Below are 27,803 nucleotides of genomic sequence, written 5' to 3'. Positions count from 1 at the left end.
GGGTCCAGAGCCAGAAATGTTACGTGGGCACTGCCTAGAGAAATGCCTAGTTGATCCACAGTTATGGCAAGAAGAATTGGTGGAAAAGCCTCTACCCATGGCAGGTTTCGCATTGCCTAATGTCCCAGCCTTGGGACAATCCCGCTTGAGATGAGCCACGGAGCCACAATTGAAGCACGAACAAGGATTACATGAGTTAGAAGCAAGTGACGGGGTGGTTTTAGAATCCTGAGGAGAGGTCATGCTTATAGGAGGTGGGGCTAATGCAAGGCATAGCTGGTCAGCATATCGAATGCCTTCAGCGGACATTGTAATTGCTTCCAACTGGGCGAACGTTGCTGGTCGGGGTGAAAGAGCCAGATGTGATCTATAGTTCGGGGCGAGACCTGCAATTATGTTGGCAACCATCTGAGCCTCTGAATAGTGGAGCCGGAAAATCTTAGCTTGGAACTTAATGTCTTTGACATATTCAGATAATGACTCGTTGAGATGTTGTACTCTGAAATAGTGCTTCTGCACTAATGCAGACAGGGCACGAGCAGGAATGAAATATTCAAGTACATGGGCATGAAACTGATCTATAGACAATCTTTCCTAAATGGCCCTGACAATATGCTCAGAAAGAGCTCCAGAGACATGCGGGTATAGAATTTGAAATACGTTGTCGTTACTAAGATCATACACTATTGCCTGATCCTTGAACTCGGTTAGAAAGCGAAGGAAGGAAATAACTTGATCAACGGAGTTAGCTGAAAATTTAGAGACACCCTTAAACACCGTGGTCAACAGGTGAGGCAGATTGGAGAAAATCTGGGGAAAAACAGGTGTAGGGGGTGCTTGGGAAGGCTTAGAATAGTCCAGAGGGTTTAGTGAGGCCTCGTACCTTTGATTCGGGTGCCCTTGTGAAAAGGACGGAGTACAGGATAGGTTAGGACTAACGTTATCCTTCAGTGTTACGGGGGCAGACAACCTCATTTGAGAAAGGTTCTCACTAACCTGAGAGACAATTTGGGCATTAGCCGGTTGTGTAGAGGTTATGCAACTTGATACCGGTGGTGCTAAGACAGGGGGGTGGTTTTGCACCATTGCATCTGAACCGGGTTGATTAATAATAGAGGGCAAACACTGAGCCACAACAGAATTAGCAGGAACCACAGGAAAACTTGTACGGGTACCAACATGCAAAAGAGATATATCATTAGAATGACTTACAGGTGTCCTTGTTCTAGATAATGAAACAGAAGATCCCATGGCAGCATTATTCACCTCAGACTCCTGAACAGGCTTAACACCAGCACTAGGTGTCAGATTGTACACTTGAGCAGCAACAGATGCATCACCAGAATTAACACTTTCATTCATTTCAGGTGGGATAGACACTTGAATTTCAGAAACTGTGTTATTTAACTTACTGCCTTCAAACAAACCACTGATTCTGTCGAAAATTTTGGAAAACTGTTCTAGTAAGGCTTGACATTTCTGCCGCTCAACTTCCGGCCATTCGAGAGACAACAAATCCTTAATCCTGTCTAAATAATGTAATAACTGCCCCTTAACCCGCGCTAATTGGCCATGTGAGGGCTTAGAAGCACTAAAGGACACAAGAATGGCGTTAAATTCAGGTAACCTATGTTCAATCACGGCCAAAGACTCATGCAACTCGTCTGTAGTTAACTCAGGTATGGTTATAGGTAGGTCAGGGGACTGCTTCAACAGGCTAGTGTCATCTCTGACATTGCCTGTTGAATTAATTTTGCGAATTTTTAACTCGTAAAGCAGTTCTGCCTTTCTTAAATGGAAAGGATTAGAAACTGCGCGAGCCATCTTGACAGGTAGAAACAAGATTTCAAGCGATATACGAACCACAACTTTTACGGAGTTATGGGTTAGGTATGATCACGGTTCACTTTTCTTTGTCCGCAACCCAGCGCTTGTCTCTGCTACCAAATGTAACCTTTACTATGGTGGTTACACAAAACAAGTACTAAACACAATAAAGGAGGGAAGTAAGAGCAACTACACACTATCAGAAAACACTATACACTCAGAGAAACATCAGCTGGCCTACGCGGATCTCAGCCAACAACAACATAATACGAAATATCAGTAGGGCCAACTAGTGGATAATAAACCAGGAAAGTGGAAACAGGCAGGACCTACCGAGGGCATGGACATGGCTTAGATTGCAGATTCCGAAATAAATAGCCGTGATCCTTAAATTTGAAAAATATTATTTACAAGTGAAATTTTACAAATACATTCCGAACAAAATCTACCAACTTCCAACTTACGAACTATAAGCTCCGTGATACACATCTCTTAGAGGTTCTTTGATAATGGGCTTCACTACGAGTTTCAAACTTCAAACCAACTATACAACTAGTTACAAATCCAGCAGTACAATGCAAGTTAGTGGGTTAAAAGCAATGTAAAAAGCAATTACAATTTACAGTGAAGTGAACGTATTCATCTAAACTCTAGCGTACATCGAGTGACACTGAACTACCAGAGGCAAACCCCAAGGTAAATATATTAAATTACAATCTACATATTTAGTGAAATAAGAAATGGGAATGCCTCAAAAACAAACAGGGAACCCCAACAGAAAAGCTAAGGCGTCGTAAATAATTAATTTGGCGAATCTAGGTTAGGCTAGGTCAGACTCCTATACGAAATAGCAACCGGACATTTCGGAAATTGTAACCGGAACGGAAAGTAAGAGTGCTTACCCGAAGGTGCGCCATCCCGGAAGCGAGGCGTTGCACACGACGCAGACCAACATGGACTAAAGGCAGATCAGGCCAAGACAAGACCGAATTATCACGAACGCTGCCTCTCTCTCTATATATAGGAAAATCCTGGCCTTGGAGTAGCCAGTCAGAATGCCTGAGTCTGCCCATCCCCTCCTAGGTTCACCAATCACAATTCCTACTCCCATTGCGAACTTTAACTTTCTCGAATACACACGTTTGCGAATCTTCCATTTCCAGAATAGTTAGAAAATTCCTTCTAGAAAACATAACCCACAAAAGGCACACACCCTGTTCAACAATTTTCTAGATACTTCCAGTAAGTACAGAATTGAAATCTACTATTTACAAATACATATGTTACAAATATTACACAGTACAGGTTAGGTCATTACAAATAAAACATTATATCATAATTTACAAATAAAGTCTTCAAAAACACTTTCCACTTCCACTATATTGTTCACCTGTGACATTAACGATGCCATTTCTTAAAGGTTGCTTCATCGGTAAAGGTGACTGACGACAGAAATCCCATAACTATGATGGCCTGGTGCAAAAGCCATCGACAAAATCCTTCCTGTAGAGGGAAATTCGCTGCTGATAATCCTTGCACTCGTTGTAGGTGATAGGAATAATAGCGGTTGTCATGCAGGATAGACATAATCGTAGTCTGGCTTACACCATGTCGGCGGGCCACTTGCCTGGAGCTTGTACTAGGCTTCATCTCAATGTCCTGTAGAACCTGTTCCTCTAGATCTGGTGTACGCACAGTCCGCCGCCTCCCTGTACGTTCGCCTGTCTGGAAGGACCCATGATCACATAAACGCCTAAAAAGGGCTTGAAACGTTGTGTGATGTGGTTGGTGTCTGAGGGTACTTGTTTTAGTATAACCGTGCTGCCTCTCGACCGTTTCCATTGGCTTGGCCATACACAAACACCATCTCGGCTTGTTTCCGACAGCACGCTGCTTCAATCACACTATCTGCAACAGAAGAAACACACTGCAAGTAGTCAGAGAAAATTTCATTCGTCAGTGTCATCTACCGTCGCAACGATGCATTTCCAGACACTTGTTCATAGGATATTTTTTTCCTCCTTTTCCAGTCAGGAATACATCCCTGCAGTTTGTTGGTTTTATTAAAGTTCATCCTGTATATTTAACAATAAATAAATTAGTAATTAAACATTTCTCAACAAGATAGTAAATGCCAGACAAGAGTTTTGCTAGACAATAAAACATATAGAGGAAACCTCAGAAGACAAAGAAAATGTGCGACATTTACAATATAGAATATCAGAAATACAGTGAGAACTGTATGAATAAGTATTAATTGTACAATAATGAGTAATAAAGCTCCAATAAAAGGGAACCAAGCTAAAGATGAAAAGAAAAGAAGATGCAAAGAGAAAGGAGAAGGGAATGGAAGTAAGGATTGTGTCACAGGTGTAGAATGTGTTGGAAAGTGGAAAGTGTTTATTGAAGACTTTATTTGTAAACCTTCCGTAGTACTTACTGTATGATCTGAAGTGTGGTGATATGTTTTATTTGTAACGACCTAACCTGTACAGTGTAATATTTTATATATGGTATTTGTAAATAGTAGATGTCAGTTCTATATTTACTGGAACTGTCCAGAAAGTTGTTACATGAATTTTTGAACAGGGTGTGTTGCCTTTTGTTGGTTATGTATTCTAGAAAGTATTTTCTGACTGTTCTGGAAATGGAAGATTCGCGATCGTGTGTATTCGAGAAAGTATTTAAAGTTTGCGACTGAAGTAAGAGTTGTGATTGGTGAATCTGGGTGGCGATAGGCGGACTCATGCATTCTGATTGGCTACTCCAAGGCCAGGGTTTCCCTTATAAAGAGAGCGAGGCAGCATTCGTGGTCTGTCTTGGTCTGTCAGCAGTCTATCTGGTTGTCCGAAGTTTTGATGTCGTCTCGCTACTGGGATGGGCCACCTTGTGGGTAAGTACTCTTGATTTCTGTTCCATCTTAAATTTCCTGTAATGTTCGCTTGCTTTTCATATAGGAGTCTGCCCTATTCTCACCTAGATTCGCCACTTAATTATTTATGGTGCCTTAGCTTTTCAGCTGGGTTTGCCTGTTTATTTTTGAGGCATTCCCCGTTCCTTGTTTTGCTAAATATGTAAATTGTAGTTTACATATTTACCTTGGGGTTTTGCCTCTGGAAGTTCCGTGTCACTTGATGTACGCCAGAGTTTTTGAAAGGTACATTTAGCTTCACTGTAAATTGTAATAGCGTATTACGTTTCTTCTTACTTACTAAATTGCATTGTACAACTGGATTTGTAACTAGATGTATAGTTTGTTTGAAACTTTGAACTTATAGGAAGCCATTATCAAAGAACATCGAATAGTTGTGTGTATCACAGAACATGTAGTTTGTAATTCACAAGTTGTGTGTCGGTACCTTCCGCATGACTGAAATTGTTCGGAATTCATTTGTAAAGTCCATTTGTAAATAATATTTTTCAAAATTAAGGATCATGGTTGATTATTTCTGAAACTGCAACCTAAGCCATGTCCATGCCCTCGGTAGGTTACAGCCCTGTCCCACCTTCCTGGTTTATTGTCATCTAGTTGGCCCCACTGATATTTACAAATGTTATCGGCGGAGCTCCGCGTAGTTTCAGCCGATGTTTCACTGAATGTGTAGTGGTTTTTGGTACTGTGCAATTGCACTTACTCTCCTCCATTTACTGTGTTTAGTGTTTTGTTTAGTGTAACCGCGGTAGTTACGGTTACAGATTGAACTGGGGAAAAGATTCTCTTTGCCGGGTGTAGTTACGCTTCAGGATGTTATATTGCAGGAAGTAGCATTGGTCCTAGGAAGCAGATAATGTGAGATCAAAGATCCATTGTCCGTTGTACAGTTCGTGTTTGAAAATATTAAGTAGGAATAATCTTGTATATTTAATTTGATGCAGTAATAATCTGGCGAAAGCAAAGTTCAACTGGGGCAGGTGGCCCAATGAAGAATCTAATGTCAAAATAACATTATGATAGGTCTTGCTCACCAAATAATCTGAAGAATTATAATCCAGATGGTAATGAGTATATAAACGTAGCACAGTTGTTCGGTGCTCCACCACTCTGAGACGAAGGCAGACTCAATTTTTAGAGCGGTGGAGGAGAGAATATATAGCAGTATAGAAGTGTCGAGAAGAATAGAGAAGCTGAAAGCCAGCATGTTCCAAAAATAAGAAGGTCATAATCACGTGTCCAATAGAGGTTAGCACAAGCACACACAGCAAGCGGAGAAGGCGATGCATGGAGAAGATGACGTCAGTGTCACGTGATGAACGGAGTAGGCACACGGCAGGTGAGCAGAGCAGTAGAGTTGGTGGAGCAGTGGCGTGTTCGGAGAAAGGGCAGCATGCGCAGGTAGGAAATATACGTAGCAAGTAGAGGAGATCGTAACATATTCCCCACATGCTGGGGAAAGCGGAGCATCGATGATGCAGAGATGATAGCGTGGCGGTCTTCACAAGGAGCGCCAACTTGGAAGAGCAATGATCGTACACTAGAAGGAGAAAACAGACTGGCAAGAAATGGTGTACCCAAACGAAGAAAAAAGGGGAGGGGGAAAAAGGTGGGGGAAGGAAAGAAGGGTGAAGGTGATGAGAATGACCGGTCCAAAGACCGAAAAAGGGGAACTAGAAGGAGGGGAGAAGGTCACAAAATAGAGTGGTGATATAACCGTTACAAAAGTTTTACAATATAAAGTATACAATATAAAAATATATATGTGACATAGAAGAAAATATAATATATATAGTTAAGAATGCATAGGTTTACATATTCCATGAGGGCAAAGTAATAAAAAGAAAAAGAAAATGTTTAGGCAATCATGGGGAGTCTGGGTCGAAACGGAGTGGTGGAGACCAGAATATGATGAGCAAGATATATTAGAAAAAGGGCCGTAACAAAAGGGGCCAGAAAAAAACAAAAACAGTAAAATAACTAAACAGTACCAGGACAAAAGAACAAAAGCAAACATAAATTGTTTTAAAGGAAACAATCACTCCGGGAAAAAAATCTTTCCCCAGAATAAAAGGTGGGGAAGGAGGGAAAGAGAGAAAAAAATAAATATATATATTAGTTAACAGAAGTAGGAACATGGAATTATTTTAGCTGAGAAATATGAAGCATGTTTAACATCAAAGGAATCAGAAGTTGATTGTAAAATGCGTTAGCAGGAGTAGGCAGGGAAATAATGCGAAATGGGCCTATCCACCGAGAAGCTAATTTAGCAGAAAACTGATCACTGGCTGAACTTTGAGGGTGATTACGTAAGAGAACCATATCACCAAGTTTAAAGGTAGAAGGTATACGACGAGAATCATGTGTTTTCTTGGAAAGCAGTTGAGCAGCACAAAGATGAGAAAGAGCTTCGGTCCAAAGAGATTGAATAGATTTAGAGTCATCAGAATCTAAGAGGGTGTGAACCTCCCAAGTACGTGATAAGGGAGTATGAAGATCTCAGCCCAAAAACAGTTTAGCAGGTGTTTGTTGGGTGGAAGAATTTATGCTTGAATTAAAAGCAAGGGCTAAAGCAGAAATATTTACATCCCAATCCTTATGGTAGGAGTTGTGAAAAATAAAAGAGCGATTTTAAGATTTTGGTGATAGCATTTGACGTTATTAGCCTGGGGATAATATGGAGAGGTATTTATTTTCTTAATTCCCAGTTGGAAACACATTTGAAAGAAAGCTTTGGAAGTAAAAATAGAGGCAGAAACTAAATTAGAAGGTAAACCAAAAAGGGGAAATATGATGTTAGAAGATTATTGATAATGGAAGAAGAAATTTTGTGTATAGGGTGAAGGACCAGATACTTAGAAAAACCATCTAATAAGGTGAAAATATGAAAATATAGGTGTTACCATGTGAAGAATGAACGAGAGGTCCAACCAGGTCAATAAAAAAGGTTTGAGCTGGAAAAGGAGGAGGAAGAGCAGAATGTAAGCCCGCAGATTTAGTATTTAAAGGTTTAGCTAACTGACAAGGTGGGCAAGTAGAAACATACTGACGAATATATTTACACATGTTAGGCCAAAAATAAAGAGAAACAATGCGAGCATAAGTCTTGCCAAAACCAAAATGCCTTCTCGTAGGAGAAGAATGATAATAAGAAAGTATCATAGGTTGAAGAATACAAGGGACAACAACTCTAGCAGAAGATTTAGGGGTGGATTTAAAAAGAAGCAGACCTTTGTAAAACAAGAAGGGACAGCGATAGGAGGGGTCAGAAACTAAAGTTTTGGTCTGAATGCAAAAATCATCCTGAAGTTGATGAGATTGGCAAGACTGAAAAGATAATGGAAAATCAATTAATGAACAAATTAAGTTATCCAGTGGGGGTGAATCAGAGGTGGAGAGGGACTGGAAATCGGTAGGAGAAAGAGAAGCGGCAGAGGAAGAGGGATCAAATAAACGAGATAGAGCATCCGCAGTGCAATTCTGGGTACTGGAAATGAATTTAATGGAAAATTTTAACTGGGAAAGACAGAGCAACCAGCGGCCAGTTTTGCCAATCTTGGAAGCATTAGAGAGAAACCATGAGAGGGCTTGATTATCAGTTTTAACAATAAATTCTTTGTGATCAAGGTAATTGGAAAAATGTTCAAGGGTGGTCACTAAGGCTAAGGTTTCTCGTTCATAGATGGAATAATTACGTTCAGTGGGAGAAAGCAGTTTACTAAAATAAGCAATAGGCAAGCGGGTTCCCTCAACAATTTGATTAAGAACTCCAGAAATAGCATAATCAGAAGCGTCAATGTGTACTTCGAAGGGTAAAGAGAAATCGGGGAACTGCAGAATGGGGGCTTTGATAAGAAGAGATTTAAGGGTAGAAAAAGCATACTATTGAGCAGGGGTCCAAAGAAATGTAACGTTTTTACGTTTGAGATAGTGCAATGGTTCAGCAATATGAGAAAAATTGGGAATAAAGCTGTTATAAAAAGAAACCATTCCAAGAAAGGTGCGCAGTTGTTTGTAATTTTTAGGGGGCGAGAGTTGAGTAATAGCAGCAGTACGATCAGGATCAACAGAAACACCTTGGGAAGAAATGATATGGCCTAAGAATTTAACAGAGGTTTGAGCAAGAGAGAGTTTGGAAGGGTTGATAGTAAGATCTGCCATACGAAGACGAGAAAGTACTTTGGTAAGATGAATAATATGGGAGCCAGAATCAGGAGGGAAAAAATCAATAAATCATCCATGTACAGATAAAGATATTTGTGTATAATATCAGAAAAAGGGAATCAACAAGACATTGCGTAACCTGGGATCCTACGTTTAGACCAAAGGGGAGCTTAGTAAATTGATAGAGATCATTAGGTGTGATGAAGGCAGTAAGTTTAGAACTAGCAGAATCTAAGGGAATTTGGTGAAAAGCAGAATTACAGTCAAATATGGATAAATAATTAGCATTAGCAAAAAATTGAAAAGCGTTCTGCAGCTTAGGAAGGGGATAAGCATCATATTTAATTTTGCTATTGAGATGACGATAATCTATGACAAAACACGTGGAATGGTCAGGCTTATTGACAAGAAAAAGCAGGTGAAGCATAATTGGAAGCAGAAGGGATAACTGTACCATCAGCAAGAATCTGAGATATGTGTTGCTCTAGAAGTTGCATACGAGGTGGACTAAGGTGTTAAGGTGGGAGAATCATCCAAGAGATCAATATGAGCTTCATAACTGCAGACAGTACCAAGATGTTCCGTAACAGCGTCAGAAAATTTGTGGGGTAGTGAGGTTAAAACTTGCTGCTGAGACTCAGTAACATAAACATGTAGGTTAGAAAGATGTAATGAAGTAGGGTAATCAGAGGGGTTAATCAAAGGAATCCTAGTCACAGAATCAAAATGAAAAGAAATAGAAGAGGTCTGAGTGTGGAGAATTAAGCCAGTATGTGAAAAAAAAAATCATATCCCAGTAAAAGGGGAATAGGAAGACCTTGAGCGATGTAGAAGGGAAAGGACCATGAAATTTAGAAATCTTTACAGTAAGAGTAACTTGACCAAGAATATTTAAAGGTTGGTGTGACACTGAAGTACATAATAAGTCTGAAAAACGTAATTGAAGATGTGGATGAAATTGAAGTAATTGCTGAAAGAAAGAGGAACTGAGAAGTGAAATAGAAGTGCCGGAGTCCAATAAGGCAAGGGAGGGAATATTCTGTAGTACAGCAAGAATATAAGCGGATCGCGCCTGACACGTTGGTAAGAAAAACGGAGAGACGGATGGCAGATTTTGCCCCACAGGCCGAATGCTGCCTAGGTACGGCGGGGGAAAGTGTGTCCCTTGGTACTGTTACCCAGCTATCGTCGTAATGTACGTACGGTGCTGATAATATAGGTGTTGTAATAGTTAATCGATAGCTTAAGCATACAAGTGGTAGAAGAAGAACCACAATGAATAATAATAATATTATTAATAATAATAATATTATTAATAATAATAATATTATTAATAATAATTTCGTGTGGCTATTTCTAGCCGAGTGCAGCCCTTGTAAGGCAGACCCTCCGATGAGGGTGGGCGGCATCTGTCATGTGTAGGAAACTGCGTGTTATTGTGGTGGAGGATTGTGTTATGTGTGGTGTGTGAGTTGCAGGGATGTTGAGGACATCACAAACACCCAGCCCCCGGGCCATTGGAATTAACCAATTAAGGTTAAAATCCCCGACCCGGCCGGGAATCGAACCCGGGACCCTCTGAACGGAAGGCCAGTACGCTGACCATTCAGCCAACGAGTCGGACATATTATTAATAATAATAATAATAATAATAATAATAGTAACTGAAGAATAATGACAGAAACGCGCAGTGAAAAGGAACTAGGACAAGAGAAAACCAAAGGTTAACGACGTAAATAAGATATATATTTAACAATAAATTAATTAGTAAGTAAACACTTCTCAACAAGATAGTAAATGCCAGACAAGAGTTTTGCTAGACAATAAAACATATAGAGGAAACCTCAAAAGACAAGGAAGATGTCCCACATTGACAATATAGAATATCAGAAATACATTGAGAACTGTATGAATAAGTATTAATTGTACAATAAAGAGTGATAAAGCTCCAATAAAAGGGAACCAAGGTAAAGATGAAAAGAAAAGGAGATACAAAGAGAAAGGAGAAGGAAATGGAAGTAAGGATTGAACTGGGGAAAGGATTCTCTTTGCCGGGTGTAGTTACGTTTCAGGGTGTTATATTGCAGAAAGTAGCATTGGTCCTAGGAAGCAGATAATGTGAGATCAAAGTTCCATTGTCCGTTGTACAGTTCGTGTTTGAAAATATTAAGTAGGAATAATGTCTTGCATATTTAATTTGATGCCGTAATAAGCTGGCAAAAGCAAAGTTCAACTGGGGCAGATGGCCCAATGAAGAATCTAATGTCAAAATAACATTATGATGATAGGTTTTGCTCACCAAATAAAAGAATTATATGTATTTATTTATTTATTTATTTATTTATTTATTTATTTATTTATTTATTTATTTATTTATTTATTTATTTACTTATTTATTTACTTATTTACTTATTTATTTATTTGTTTGTTTGTTTGTTTGTTTATTTGTACGTGGCGAAGCTCTTGGCCCTCTCTTACACTTAACCACTGTAGTGATACATCATTGAGAGCAGAGTTTGAGTACTTAATATTATATAGTAAATAATAACCTACACAAAAATACATTACACTTTTCTAACTCGCATTCATTCGATCTTCCAATCATGCAAGTTAGTCAGCTGCATTCAGGAGGTAGTCTCGGCAAGCAGTCTTAAATTTAAGTAATGGAGGTGGTATTTCTGACACTGACAGGCAAGGAATTATTATACATAGTGGATCGGTGAACAGGAATAGAAAGGGAGGAACCAGAGCGGGTGTTACTGCTATGAAAGGAGGACAAATACTTAAGCTGGGATGAAATGTATAGTGGTCTGTCTTCAGAGAGCAGTCTGTATATCTGTATCAGTATGTGATACGTTCGTCGTTTGTCAGGTTTCAGCCATGAAATAGTGTGATAGTATGGGGTGACATGTGTATCATAACTCAGACTGTATATAAATCTAAGGCAACAATGAAGCGCTCGCTGAAGTTTCGAAGTCTGCTCTTTTGTTGTGTCTACCAGAATGATGTCACAGTAGTCGAGGATGGGAAGCACTAGTGTTTGTATGAGTTTGACTCTCACATTACACGGTAAAATATTGCTGTTTCTTTTAACTGAATGAAGTATCCAAAATATTTTTTTTACACACATTCTTAATATATTCAGACCAATTTAAAGTTTCGTTCATTGTCACTCCAAGATTTCTCACAGTTTGGCTGAATGGAATATCTCTACCATTCACTATAACTGGAGGAATAGTTTTGTATCTTAGTGTGGCCAACAATTTTTGAGAGCCAGTAATGATTGCTTGTGTCTTGGAGGGGTTAAGAAGGAGGGAATTTTTCAAGGAGTAAGCATTAAGTCACTGAAGGTCAGCATTGATGCCTGCTATGGTATGAGGCAAATCAGAGGTCTTACAGTGACAGTAAATTTGTAAGTCGTCCGCATAAAGATGGTAGCTACAATTCTTTAAATTAGATGAAATGTTGTTTATGTACAAGATAAAGAGCAATGGGCCTAAAACACTACCCTGCGGCATGCCTTCCTTCCTGGTTAGCCAGTGTGAGGTTTGATTGAGGGTTATAATTCGTTGCGTGCGATTTTTGAGGTACGATGAAAAGAAATTAATAGTTCGTTGATCGAAGTAGTAAGACTGCATCTTGTTTAATAGAGTATGATGTTTATAGTGTCCAATGCGCTACTGAAATCGAGGAGAGTAAGTATTGTCACCAGTCTTTGGTCCATTGCGTGCGGTATGTCATCAGTCACTTTGAGCAGGGCAGTTGCTGTGCTGTGTCCCTTCTTGAAGCCAGATTGCATTGGGTCTAGGAGAGAATGGTTGTTTAAGTATTCCAACACCTGCTCATGAACCAGACACTCGAGTGCTTTGGAAATCGCTGGTAAGATAGAAATTAGTCTGTAGTCGGATGGTAGGGTTCTTAGGCATGGGGATAACATTAGCTAGTTTCCATAGTGAAGGAAAGGTTCCGTTTTTAAGGCAGTAGTTGAAAATGTGGGTAATAATTGGTAAAACAGCACCAATAATGTTGTGTAAAAAAATTATAGGGATATCATCCACTCCTCTGGCTTTTGATTTGATAGAATATAATACTTTTTTAACAGTAACAGGGTGGAATGTAAAATGTTGTTGGTCAGGTAAAGGGTTAAAAACGGAGTTGGGTACTGAGTTTGGGGAATTTAGTGCATTAGGTGGTGCTCTTTCTTCAGTAAAAAACTCATTTAACTTATCGAGTGGTATGTCTGGCACATGAGGTTGTTGCTGAGGTTTCCCTATGCCTAAGGAACGAAGCGTGTTCCAAGCACTGCTAGAATTCATGTTTGCAGTCATGTTTTGCAAGTAAGTAAATTTACGGTTTCTGACAAGCTGTTTAACTCTATTTCTACCAAGCTCGATAGCTGCAGTCGCTTAAGTGCGGCCAGTAGCCAGTATTTGGGAGATAGTAGGTTCGAATCCCACTGTCGGCAGCCCTGAAAATCATTTTCCGTGGTTTCCCATTTCCACACCACGCAAATGTTGGGGCTGTACCTTAATTAAGGCCACGGCCGCTTCCTTCCCACTCCTAGCCCTGTCTTGTCCCATCGTCGCCGTAAGACCTATCTGTGTCGGTGCGACATAAAGCAACTAGCAAAAAAAAAACTCTATTTCTAAGGACCCGATAATTTTCGAAGTCACTTTGGTCACGAGTTCGTTTGAAGTGTTGGTAAAGTGCATCGCGGTGGGCCATCGTGTTTTTAATTTCATTATTTAACCAGGGACAAGATGGGCGAGTAACTTTTATCTGAATGTAGGATGCTAAAAGGTTAGTTTTTTCCACCTATTCAATACATATAAATTTTTATAAATTAGGAATTTATTATTGATTCCACTTGAGACATGTTTCGCCCTTCATTGAGGGCATCATCAGTCAAAATATCACCTCAAGGTATAAAATCTGGTAACTGGTTAGTAGTTGACAGTACAAATTAATACATATTATTAATACAATTACAAAAAATTAAGTATGGGAAATAGTTGTACAAAAGTGATGGTTGAACATATAGGTTTATAGATGAAAAGTCAGCACCAATGCCTAAAATTAACATAGTAGAATTCGGCATTGGTACTCTGGAGAAACAGTTGACGCAATCATAGGGAAATAAAAAGTTAAAAAATATTTACATTAAAACAATTAAGGGAGAAAAGGTGTAGTGTTCGGCGTCAATGTTTGTAACCTTGTAACTTGTAACTTTTATCTGTCGCTTAGGTGCGTGTTTATCGTACAGAGTGATTAGAAGGGAATTAAACTTGTCTACTTTCACGTCTATATCGTCCAATAAGAGTAAGTCATTCCAGGGTAGATTGTAAGCGTCATGTCTTAACTCGTCCATATTCATGCCTTTTGTGTTTCTGGAAATAACGTACTTAGGTTTATATTTTGGCATTTGGAGGGAGTAGGATAGATACAGTAGATAAGGTCATGAGTGGAGATGGCTGGGACTGGAATCTGGCCGTGCATTATAACTTTGTTTGGGTTATTTGTCACAATGTGGTCAATGAGTGTGTGTGTTTCGTAGTTTTCTGTGTAAGTGTGATTAGTAGGCTCTAAACGGAGGATGGTCATATCGCAGGAAGAAAACATCTCAGTAAATTGTTTAGTTTTGTGCGTTTTAGTAAGTAGGTTAATGTTGAAATCACCTATGGCAATGATATGTTCGTAACTAGGTAGTAGGTCAAGTAAGCAAAATTCGAATTCAGTCATATTTGTTATTTTGGGTGGCTTGTATACAATAACTAGGGAGCTGATCTCTATGACAAGTAATATTTTTTCCCTTAACAGTATATCTTAGTCTTGTATTTTTAACACGTTTCCAAGCATGATAATCAAAATTAAACAGGTTTTATTGGGCATATAAATGCATATTTAGGCTTTCTTAAGTTTTATGGCATATTTTGAACAAAATATCATTATAACAGCATATTTTGGTAATTTTCATTTGAATTTCATTTTATAAAAATCAGAGTAAACTCTAGAAGTTATTTTTCAGGATAGACTGGAATATACTACTGAAGAATCATTCTAAAGTAGTGTATGGAATGTTTCTAACAGGTAGGAGCTATTGTTTGCTAACTGGGTCAATTCCTGGAAACCGGGCTATTGTTTACACGGAAGCAGAGGTAATTCTGCAGTTATTTGTCATTGTTCTTATCTCTCTCCTTCGCCCTTCCCACTTCTACCTTCAACACACTGAATGTCCTTGGTCATTAGGGAGCTTCAGTCATTCAGTTCCTTTCAATATGCCTAAAACAAAAGTTTCAATTTGTGGGAAGTTGCGAAGTTTTGTTCGCGTGTTTGGTAAAAACATATTCAGTATGGATGGAGTGATATTATTCTGTAAATTGTGTGAGGTAAAAGTTACTGCCGAAAAACACTTCTTTGTGCAACAACACTGTAATACTGTAACACATAAGAATTGTGTAACTAGATATTCTTCACTCGAAAATAGGCAACATCTGCTATTCGAAACCCCGACTTCAAGTTCACAGTGTTCACAATTTTCACAAGATCTCTGCAAGATGATGGTTTCGTCTAATATTCCTTTAAAGAAACTGAACAGCCGAAGCTTAAGACAGTTTCTTGAAAAATATACAAAGCATCCTGTTCCCAATGAATCTACTCTCAGGAAGGACTATCTGACCCCTTGTTATGAAGAGATGTTGGATATAATAAGGATTGGCGAGGGAGACAGTAAGATATGGGTTTCAATAGACGAGACCACAGATGTGGATGGAAAATATGTAGCAAATGTGATCGTTGGCACGCTGAAGGAAGACCAGCCTGGAGATATGTTCCTCCTGATATGTGAAGTGCTAGAGAAGACAAACCATTCCACCATTGCAGTTCTCTTCGACAATTCAGTGAATCTGTTGTGGCCAAACGGGGCAAAGAGAGAGCACATTTTTCTATTTGTAACTGATGCTGCTCCGTATAATTATGGTGAAGGCAGCCAAGGGACTTAAAATGCTATACCCGAAAATGATACATGTGACATGTCTTGCACATGCCTTGCATAGGGCAGCTGAAGAAGTTAGAAGTAGCTACCCTGAAGTTGATAAATTAATATCGAACTGGAAGAAAGTGTTTGTCAAAGCTCCACATGGCGTTCAGAAATTTCAAGGAAAAGCACCTTCCACTACCCCTACCTCCCCAGCCAGTCATAACGCGATGGGGGACTTGGCTTGATGCCGCAGTGAACTATTGCAACAACTTAGATGTCGTGGAGAAGATCGTGAAGTCTTTTGATCCTGCAGAATTGTCCTCCATAAAAACCACTCAAGATTTATTTTCAAACACTACATTAAAAGCGGACCTGGCTTACGTAAAGTCCAATTTTAATTCTTTATCTGGAGCAATCACGCAACTGGAAGTTTCAGGTGCAGAACAAATCGATGCACTGGATGTTGCAAAGTGCGTTGAACAGGAATTAAAGCATGCGAAAGGAACAATAGCATCTAGGGTGTGTAGAAAATTAGAAAATGTACTGAAAAAAATAGCGGACTTGTGTACCTGCGTGGAATAAGTGACATTCTTTGTGGAAACCCTTCATCTTAAGATTTCCAGGAATTTTCTCCAAGTGGTTTAAGTCTATTCAAGTACGCTCCCGTTACATCATGTGATGACGAAAGAAGTTTTTCTTGCTACAAGACGATACTCAGCGACAACAGGAGGGGATTATCATTCACAATCTTAAGATGCATGTGGTCATAAATTGCAACAATTCTGATAAGGGAGACTAGATCAGGTGTGAAAGTTTCATTCAAATAACATATGTTTTGTGTATAAATTAAAACTGATTCAATATTGAACAGTGAAAGTAACTGCAGTGTTTATGTCTTCCACAGAGTCTGTCCTTGCCTAGGAGTATGCAGTGTAACCTTAACAAGTTCATGAAATATTCATCATTTTAGTTGATTTTGGGTTAAATATTTCGAAGAATTAAAACTTTTTAAACTCTAAATTAATTGCAGCCTGTAGCAATCGTAATAAAAATGTTTTTATGTGACGTAGATGCTATTCATTAAGTCATATTTTGAATTTTATAGGTCATATTCTTATGTTTTTAGGCCATAAAAGCATACATATTTCATACATTTTTAGGTCATAGAAATCTGCCCCCTAACAATAACTGTAAGGAGTTTCTGTTGGTTAATAATGATTTCAACAAACATGAATTCTGGCCTCAGCTGTGCATTGTTCGATGATACACATATCACCCGGCTTTTTTTTAAAGTCGTTTCTGCAGTACAAGGCCACCCCACCTCCTCTTCTGCCATCGGATCTATCGTGACGTAAGAGGGAATACCGGTCAAGTTGTACCATACCAGAGGGTATGCTTGGTGTAAGCCAGCTTTTGCTGATAGCAAGAATATGGATATTATTTTCCCTCATTATGGCTTGAATTTCGTCAAAACGCGCTACCAGGGAGAGTGCGTTGCCATGGCAGCACTGTAAACAGTTGGTAGAGGGAGATAATGCCTGTTTGAGGAGCAAGCCGGTGGTGAGAGGTGACGGGGTGAGGAGGGGAATTTGCCAAGGTCAGTGTCAGGTACAGAGCTCTGGATCAGTTGAATAACGGAATGTTAACGGAATAGTATAACAAAAATAGCATGCAACTTACCTCAACATCCTGATAAATGCTTACACTGACCACCACTAACACTCACACATAATACACTTATAAAAACACTTATGAATAACAAGCAGATGCACTATCGAGCTGTGCTGCTTCATGTTAATTGTCACTGTTATCTCGCAGATGTCCTCCCGAGGTTCCTCGGAGACTCCATGGATTAGGAGGCAGTTTCTATGGCTGTACTGCTCTCCTTCATCAATGAGTGCTTCTTGATGGTCGAGCTGCCGTGCTAACTTGCACAGCTCTTCTTTCAGCACGGCAGGTTCGAAGGAGATCGCGCCTCGGAACTCTCAAAAATCTTGACTCAGCAAGTCTAGGGACTCTTCCCTGGGGTTGGCAAAGCTGGATAACAACTGAAGGCGCACCTCAAAGTCCTTCATCGTTGCTTCAAAAGCATTAATCCGCTTATTTACTTTCTGGACGGACATATCTGTTATTATTTATGTCCAACTCGAACCACACTTGTACTAGATGACTTAGTTAAAAATTAAATAACTGGAAAGGAGGTTCAACCTATTCAATACTCAAAAGAAAGAAACGTAGCAATCACATTTCTATTTAAATGGGACCGGTTTCGACCTTAGTCTAGGTCATCATCAGCCATAAAAAACATGTAAAGAATGTTGGAGGTCAGTTTTTCACTGTTAGGCACAAAGACACGACATCACATTCTGTTCTGCACAAAGTCACAAACATTAACAATCAACTTGCGAAGATCAAAAAGGCTTGAATTCGCAGACGAACAGATCTGTAGAAGAAAGCCGCCAGCTCCCGGTGACTATGCGCACTGTGCATATAACTTTTCATTTGTTTTCCGATATTGCTTTTTACTACATTTTTTTCTTCTCTCTACAATTGTTTTTTCAAATCAACTGTTTACCAAGATCTTAGCTGGAGTACGGGTGCTCATTCGGTTATACTAATTGGCATCGTATATTTTATATACGTACTTGGCTTCCCGCAGCCGTGACAGGTTCTGGACCTTCGAAACATTCTCCACTCTACTTTGGTGTTTGGCCGCAGCGCGTGACCTTGAGTGTGCCGCATAGTCACCGGGAGCTGGCGGCTTTCTTCTACAGATCTGTTCGTCTGCGAATTCAAGCCTTTTTGATCTTCGCAAGTTGATTGTTAATGTTTGTGACTTTGTGCAGAACAGAATGTGATGTCGTGTCTTTGTGCCTAACAGTGAAAAACTGACCTCCAACATTCTTTACATGTTTTTTATGGCTGATGATGACCTAGACTAAGGTCGAAACCGGTCCCATTTAAATAGAAATGTGATTGCTACGTTTCTTTCTTTTGAGTATTGAATAGGTTGAACCTCCTTTCCAGTTATTTAATTTTTAACATCAATAATTTCAATACGGAACAATGAAATTTTTATCTTTAAATCTAGATGACTTAGTACACACTTGCAGGACAAATATGCTACCAGTTATGCGGTTTCTGCGAGATATAGACAGAGCCCTCCTACGCGTACGTTACAGTAGGGTAATGGCTATATAAACATATTACAGTTGTTCGGTGCTCCACCACTCTGAGACGAAGGCAGACTCAATTTTAGAGCAGTGGAGGAGAGAATATATAGTGGTATAGAATCGTCGAGAAGAATAGAAAAGCTGAAAGCCAGCATGTTCCAGAAATAAAAACGTCATAATCACATGTCCAAAAGAGGTTAGCACAAGCACACGCAGCAAGCGGAGAAGGCAATGCATGGAGAAGAAGATGACGTCGGAGTCACGTGATGAACGGAGTAGGCAGACAGCAGGTGAGCAGAACACTAGAGTTAGTGAAGCAGCGGCGGCATGATCAGAGAAAGGACAACATCCGAAGGTAGGAAATATACGTAGCAAGTAGAGGAGATCGTAACAGTACCACAATTCCAACAAGTGACATGTCTTCGGGGTACTTGATGGCTTGAGCGTTGTTCCGCTTCCTCATTCGCTGGGTTCCGCTTGGCTTCATAGAACCTTCCCATGGCTTTGAGGAAATCGGTCAGGGACTTATCGTCCTGCAACCGTGGAGTTTCGTCCACTTCCAGGGGGCGCACCCTAGTTTGTAATCACGATGTCTGCTTTGCAGCATCGAACTCCAACATGTGGCCGAGAGCGTCTGCGTCTTCTAGGGTCTTGTGGCTATCGAGGCGAGCAGCCTCTTGAGTATCTGGGTCGCGTAATCCATCTATGAAGGTCTACCTGCCCAGCTGTTTGAGGAACTCTTCAGGTGCTCAAGGATAGGCCAGGTGAACGAGACGGGTGACATCTGTCTCGAATTCCTGGAGTGTCTCCGTACTCCGAGTTCTGGTTCAAAGCTGGGTCTGGTATGGCTGTTGTAGGTGGCGATCCCCGTAACGTAATAGACAACGGGTGTCCATGTGGGCTACTGGCGCAGTGTAGTGGTTCTGAGCACCTTCTGGTAATGCCTGTAGTACATTGAGGGCTTCCCCTCTCAGAGCCATGACAAGGGCTGTAGCTTTATCCCCTTCACTCCAGTGGTTAGCAGAACAGGCCGCCTCGAACTGCCGCAGGTACGTACTCCATGGTGCCTTCCCGTCGAACGTTGGTGGAGTCACCTTGGTCGAACTCAGTACTGCAGAAGATGGCCCATCCACATAGGTCCCGTCTCGTACGTTATCGCGTAGCTGGGCGACTTCTCGCTTCAGGTCGTGGCAAATAGCGTTGAATTTTTGATCGACCGTAGCTATTTTATTGTCAACCGTCCCTATCTTTTCATCACTTTTCACATCATTTTCCCGCTGGACAGTGTTCATCTTGTCTTCAAGTTGGTCTTTCACTGCTGACTGTCTTTTATCTCGTGGTGACCCTGCTCCATCTACCTCTGTACGTTTTCTACCTTCTTCTGGCCTACTTCCATTTTCTCCATAGTCATTTTCTGGCCTTCTTCTGTCTTCTTTTGCCTGTCTTTCATCTCCTTTCCATTGTCCTCCATCTTCTTTTGATTTTCTTCCATCTTCTCCTCCATCTTCTTTTGATTTGCTTCCTACTTCTCTATCTTCTTCATCATCATATCGAAGAGCATCTTTGCCTATCCAGGCACAACCAACATTTAACAAAATTAAACAGTCTTCACTGTCTTATACGCTCAACAGTCAGTATCTTTAACATGAAAAGATTGAAATAGATTTTAATAGGGGTAACAAGTACCCATTCTACAAGGCCTTTGGTAAAAACAAAAGGTTATATTTACTGGCCCAAAAACCAAAATGGTGAGGAGGCGAACACTTTGCGCTCCTTAAAATTGACATTAAATGCATAAACCCTAAACAGAAATTACAAGATAGAAAAGGTTACAAAATCATAGTCGCCTCAAAATCAAGTTGAGAGGGAATACGAGAGGGTACCTCGCTCTCTATTCCCTGATTTTGGTTAAGTTCTTTTGGCTTGTTGGAAATTTACATTTAGAGTTTGAAATTTACATTTTAGGAAAATAAAGTTACATTACAAAAGATTTTAAACCTTCCCCTCGAGCTAGCTTTGAAAGACTATCACATGTTAAACAGGATCTCCCATTACCTCAAGCTGGTAGACCTCCCGAAGATGGATAAGGTGGCCACTGCCTCTGTTACGAACACACTCTTAGACTGGAGCGATCATTAAGAAAACCTGGTCCGAAAAGTGCCAGCGTTTATAGCAGAGGAGAAGGTTCCAGAAAACTCTGGGCCAAGGCCCTGACACACCCCCAATTCTCATTGGATAATCAAATAAATATTAAAATTTTATCATTGGTGAATAAATAAATGTACAAAATTTCTGATTGGTCAATGCCTTAAGTTGGCGGGAAGAGATGGAAGTGTTGATAACTTTTGAACATCAAAAACAAACACTAAATATTCCAGTTTATGAAACCTTAACATACAAAATTACTCTTGAATTTTAATAATTTACCTGCACCCCAGTTGATAGTAGATCTAAGTTGATAGTAGAGACAACTTCCTGTACTAGTAGTTTCAAAATTTGTTACAGGTGCCTTATACAAGGTGCTAGTTTTAAACTACGGAGCAGGTGTACCTCCGGTACAGGTACTATTGCCATTGCCTATCTTTTTGATAGCTTTTATTGGAACAAGTTCTTCCAATTCGTCTTTTGATCTTCTGTAATCTGTTGGTTTTGGATTGTTCGTTTAGATGGAATAATGTTTCTGCGGCATATGTGGCTTCTGGCTTTATGACTGTTTTGTAATGTTTGATTTTAGCATTAATGGATAAGCATTTCTTTTTGTTAGTTTCCCGTGTTAATTTTTGTGCCATAGATAACTTGTTTGCTCCTATCTGAATTGAAGGTTTTTCATTTAAATTATTTGTTATTAACTCACTTAGATATTTGAATTGTGTTACAATGTTAGTACTGTTAAAATGTATTTCTTTTAATGGTGGTGGTTTTTGGAGTATAATTTCTGTTTTCTCAAATTATATTTTAAAGCCAATTTTATTTATGGAATAAATGAAGCTCTGATATTTGAGTTTTTGCTTCATCTAAATTTTTGGCTAGTAACACCATGTCATCTGCAAAACCAAGGATATTTGTTTGGAAATTTTCCTACTTATTTTAATATTTGGAGTGCATTTCCTAAACCATTCTCGCGTTACCATTTGTAGTGCACAATTAAATAGTAATGGTGATAAGCCATCACCCTGCCGTAATCCAGTAGTTACTTCGAATGGGTCTGATCATTCGCCTCTGAACCTTACTTTTGATTTGGTCCCTGTAAGAGTTAATTATGTCATATTTACTAATTTATAATGTAATTCCATGTGTCGTAAAATTTTTAATAAAGATTTCCTGTGAATACAATCATAGGCCTTCTTGAAGTCGATAAATGTTATCACCATATCTCTATTTCTTTTTCTGTTGTTATCCATTATCAGTTTGAGGCTCATAATTTGGTCACAGCATCAAAACTGCAGGAATATATTGTCTCTGGTAGTTACACAGAATGCTCTGTACAGTGCGAAGGGACAACAGGAACTATTAAGGGAAAACTTTCCTGTCACATAGACTGAACATCGGGATTTCATAGAGAATGATGAATGAGGATTGTTAGGGAGGAAGTAGAATGCTCCAGTCTTCTGGCATGTGGATAATGGGAAATGACGATCTTTCATCTACTCCATATAAGTGTTCCTGGACATTCAAGAGGCATTTTACACTGTTGCACGTGATATGATGCACCAGGGCCTAAAGGACTGATGGTAAGGAAAATTCAGACATACAGGGTCTGTACCAGGTATGTGCAGGTTGAAGAGGGAGCTAGAGGGGAGTGCACTGTCCGTACTACAATGTATCCAGGTACCACAGGCTTCAGGAGTACCTCTGGCTCAACCACAAGGACTGACCTGCGGTTTTGCAAGTATATTTGCACCTTGCAATACGTACACATGGCCAGTAGGCAATAATGGTTGGTCTTTTGAATTTGTATGTATATTCCATTTTGGCAAACTACATTACGCAAGCAATAATCATTGGTACTTGAAAAAACTTACACGTCTTAAAACAATACGAAATTCCTCCTGTAGCACTAAACAATACCATTATTCCATTTTGTGAAACAGTTATGAATCTTGGTGTGGCTATAAGTGAAACATTGAACTGGTCGCAACATGTGATGAAAGTGTGCCAAAAGGTATATCAAAGCCTGCATCCTCTGAAGCGGTTTAAAAATATATTTCCTCGGTCCTTGAAAATAAAGCTCATTCAATCACTCTTGTTTCCAATTCTCGAATACTGTGATACAGTTTTTATTGACATCAATAACGAGCAAAGCATGAGACTGCAACGTGCCCAAAATGCATGCATCAGGTATGCATTCGACATACAACCATACGCCCATGTATCCCCATTCTATACACAATTATCTTGGTTACGACTGAATGACAGACGTAGACTCCACGCAACTACTTTGGTGTATCAAGTGCTTTCTGAAAACACTCCTCCTTACCTATCCACCAGATTTCGCTACCTTAGTTCCCTGCACCTGTTCAATACCCGGTCAGGCTGTACGCTAGAAATTCCTGTGCATCGAACCGCAACCTACAACAGATCGTTCACAATCTCCGCCACGAGCTGGTGGAATGAACTCCCCAATGACATCAGGGAAGCTAAATCTAAGACAAAATTTAAAATCCTTTGCCAGCGTCATCTTTTAAGCACTTCCAGTCTTTCTTGAGTGTGAATGGGATGCATGAATGAGAGTGAATATGGTTGTTATTGCAATGTGTTCCTGTATATAATTTAGTTATACTTTACTCACCTTAGTTTAGTTAGTGATACTTTAGTTGCTTTAATTATACTTTAGGTTGTAAAGATTTCATATGTTTAAATTTTATGTAAAATATACATTGTATATACATGAAGTGGTTAAGTGTAAGAAAGGGCCGGGAGCCCTAACTTCGCCACAATAAAGACGCTTTAATAATAATAATAATAATAATAATAATAATTACATACAAGTCTGCAAATTATTAGCTGCAAATAATAATTATTGGTAAACCTAAGACTGAATTTTGAAGCTTGAAATTTTTCTCACCAAATGCCGTAAGGCACTGGTGAAAAGTTATTCGCCTTAAGTCGGATACAGGGTTAAACGTGTTATTAATAATCTATAGCCTGTTAAAAAATTATATATCAATTACACATGATGCAACTTTGAATGAGGATTATTAAAACGACCCTATTTTATACATTAATCCACAAGCCTCTCTTGATTTCATTGTCCATAAACATCTCATTTATTTGTAAATTTGATATCTCTTTATATTTGTGATTACAGTTCGTAAAATGGGTGCTATTATTAATTTTAAGTATTCAGTGCTTTTTAATGCACACTTTGATTTATCTGTAATTCTGTAATGTGGTTACTATTGATAATTTAAAAAATAGAAATTGTTTTTTTGTAATTTAGTACTGTGTAACCTGGTTGCTACTGTTAATTTCTATTTTCAAAATTGTTTGTTGTTCTTGCAGTTGTGAAAGAACCTCCGTACTCAGTCAAGGAATCTGGCTATGCTGGATTTGTTATACCAATTGAGGTTTACTTCAAGAATCATGATGAACCGAAGAAAGCACAATTTAATTATGACCTACAGTTGCAACCCAGTGGTCCCCCAATCAGCAAGGTGATACGAGAAAAGTATGTTTTTCCAAACCCATCTGAGGATTTGAGGAGACGGCTCATCAAAGGTGGTGGGGTATGTATTGTTTGGATCAATAATTTCCTGATACTTAGATTGATACTTTCACAACCCATATTAATAGATACATTTTTACTTTTTTTTTTTTTTTCACAGCAAACATCCAAAGATTATCATGTCTAATAATTTTCTGGTACTGAAAATATTTGTAAACATGTTCATAAGGAATAATTTATCCCTCTCTATAGTATATCATTTATGTGCTCTATGAAGGAACTTGGTGTATGCCATATTTACTCATGTAATTAACACACTTCTTTAAACTAAAAATTTAGGCAAAAAATCAGGCTGCATAAATTATTCATCTAATTATGATGAAAAATACAAAGAAAGGAAGATGATTTAAATATATACATAACCCTTTAATAAACACACACTGATCGTCATATGGCATAAAATTATCACATCAATTTTCTTCTGAACCGTCAAGATCATCGTAAGCTTGCATTTGGAAAATTAAACACATGGGTTTGAAGTAGCCTGCGGGTACTGGAAAGATATTCTTCCCGCTGAGAGCTGATAATAACTGTAGTACCTGAAGCAAAATGCATATGAATTAGCTAAGTTACTAATTACATCCGTATACTGGCAAAAAGAACATCCTTAACCTTATATGCTATTTATTTTTGCTACTGTAGGAAGAACCGCTGCTACAGTCACCATTTCCTATCTTGATTACCTTGAACATGCTCATATCCTTGGAAAGATAGAAGGTTTTGATACACTGACTGACAGTGACAATGCAACACCAAGGAGGAGTGGTTCGAAAGGGATGAAAGTTGGGGAAAAAACAGAGACGGCACGGACGAATAATTGATGTTTATTTCAAACCGATATGCAGGTTACACAATGCGCACGGCATCGACTCAGTAGGATGTAGGACCACCGCGAGCGGCGATGCATGCAGAAACACGTCGAGGTACGGAATCAATAAGAGTGCGGATGGTGTCCTGAGGGATGGTTCTCCATTCTCTGTCAACCATTTGCCACAGTTGGTCGTCCGTACGAGGCTGGGGCAGAGTTTGCAAACGGCGTCCAATGAGATCCCACACGTGTTCGATTGGTGAGAGATCCGGAGAGTACGCTGGCCACGGAAGCATCTGTACACCTCGTAGAGCCTGTTGGGAGATGCGAGCAGTGTGTAGGCGGGCATTATCCTGCTGAAACAGAGCATTGGGCAGCCCCTGAAGGTACGGGAGTGCCACCGGCCGCAGCACATGCTGCACGTAGCGGTGGGCATTTAACGTGCCTTGAATACGCACTAGAGGTGACGTGGAATCATACGCAATAGCACCCCAAACCATGATGCCGCGTTGTCTAGCGGTAGGGCGCTCCACAGTTACTGCCGGATTTGACCTTTCTCCACGCCGACGCCACACTCGTCTGCGGTGACTATCACTGACAGAACAGAAGCGTGACTCATCGGAGAACACGACGTTCCGCCATTCCCTCATCCAAGTCGCTCTAGCCCGGCACCATGCCAGGCGTGCACGTCTATGCTGTGGAGTCAATGGTAGTCTTCTGAGCGGACGCCGGGAGTGCAGGCCTCCTTCAACCAATCGACGGGAAATTGTTCTGGTCGATATTGGAACAGCCAGGGTGTCTTGCACATGCTGAAGAATGGCGGTTGACGTGGCGTGCGGGGCTGCCACGGCTTGGCGGCGGATGCGCCGATCCTCGCGTGCTGACGTCACTCGGGCTGCGCCTCGACCCCTCGCATGTGCTGCATGTCCCTGCGCCAACCATCTTCGCCACAGGCGCTGCACCGTGGACACATCCTTATGGGTATCGGCTGCGATTTGACGAAGCGACCAACCTGCCCTTCTCAGCCCGATCACCATACCCCTCGTAAAGTCGTCTGTTTGCTGGAAATGCCTCCGTTGACGGCGGCCTGGCATTCTTAGCTATACACGTGTCCTGTGGCACATGACAACACGTTCTACAATGACTGTCGGCTGAGAAATCACGGTACGAAGTGGGCCATTCGCCAACGCCGTGTCCCATTTATCGTTCGCTATGTGCGCAGCACAGCGGCGCATTTCACATCATGAGCATACCTCAGTGACGTCAGTCTACCCTGCAATTGGCATAAAGTTATGACCACTCCTTCTTGGTGTTGCATTTGCTCTGTCAGTCAGTGTATATGGACACATTATGTGGATGACGTCTATGCAGTAATAGACAATCGTAAATAATTCAGATCTGAACATTAAATTCACGTTAGAGAATGAAGAGGAGGGTTCCCTTAATTTTCTAGATATAGCCGTGAAACGGGAAAGTAATAACTTTTCCTTGAAGATTTACGGAAAACCCACGTTTGTTTTAAATACCATAAAAAAAGTTCCTTGCACCCTAAAGCGGAAGAAAGTGGTTGTGGTGAGGATTGTTGTTTTAAGAGGAAGTACAACTAGGCAACCGTCCTCTCTATGCTCTCTGATATATGGACGCACTAGCGCTTTGCCCGCGGCTTCGCTCGCGTCTTAGTTGAGTTATGTCCCATTATATTATTTTATTTCCAATTTTCTTTTGAAGTCCACCAAACCAACCTTATGCGTTCATCGACTTTCATAAGAAATGTAAGACATGACCATAAATGATATGTTTTACCGACCCGGCTTCTGTCGGAATTGAAAAGTTTCACGTGTATTCCGAGTTCGCTGTTAAACGAAATTCTCCTGGAGAACCCCTGTATTAACAGTAGCTTCTATTATTATTTTTAACCCCATCACACATAATCTAGTGCCATTGCACAACTTAGGTGGTTTGAGGTTACATAACACAACATTACAGGTGCTCCTACTTTCAAACGAAGTTTGTAAGATGGAAATCCTGGAGGATTAAGAGTATTTAGGAATTCTACTGGATAATTGACAGCATCGTCCGTTTGTAATACTGTGTCGACTGATTTATACTCGGTTTCTTCTGCATCAAAATATGTAAGCAATGCTTCATTTATTTCATTAGCCATCTCATTAAAGTAAATCTGCAAAAATCCAGGATCT

The 27,803-nt window shown here is 39.9% G+C and overlaps 1 protein-coding gene across 2 annotated transcripts in view; it reads left to right on the top strand.

Moving 5' to 3' along the window:
* Window positions 1–27,803, top strand: part of ear (ENL/AF9-related) — a 213,408-nt gene that overhangs the window by 64,791 nt on the left and 120,814 nt on the right. For both annotated transcript variants that reach the window (XM_067138008.2, XM_067138007.2), the window contains exon 3: window positions 24,575–24,798. In XM_067138008.2, the coding sequence (XP_066994109.2) occupies window positions 24,575–24,798 (224 nt within the window). The remainder of the gene's footprint in view (window positions 1–24,574; window positions 24,799–27,803) is intronic.

The sequence above is a fragment of the Anabrus simplex genome, chromosome 1 (assembly GCF_040414725.1).
Source record: "Anabrus simplex isolate iqAnaSimp1 chromosome 1, ASM4041472v1, whole genome shotgun sequence".
In the NCBI taxonomy this organism is placed as follows: domain Eukaryota; kingdom Metazoa; phylum Arthropoda; class Insecta; order Orthoptera; family Tettigoniidae; genus Anabrus; species Anabrus simplex.
This window is presented reverse-complemented; position numbering and strand designations above follow the sequence as displayed.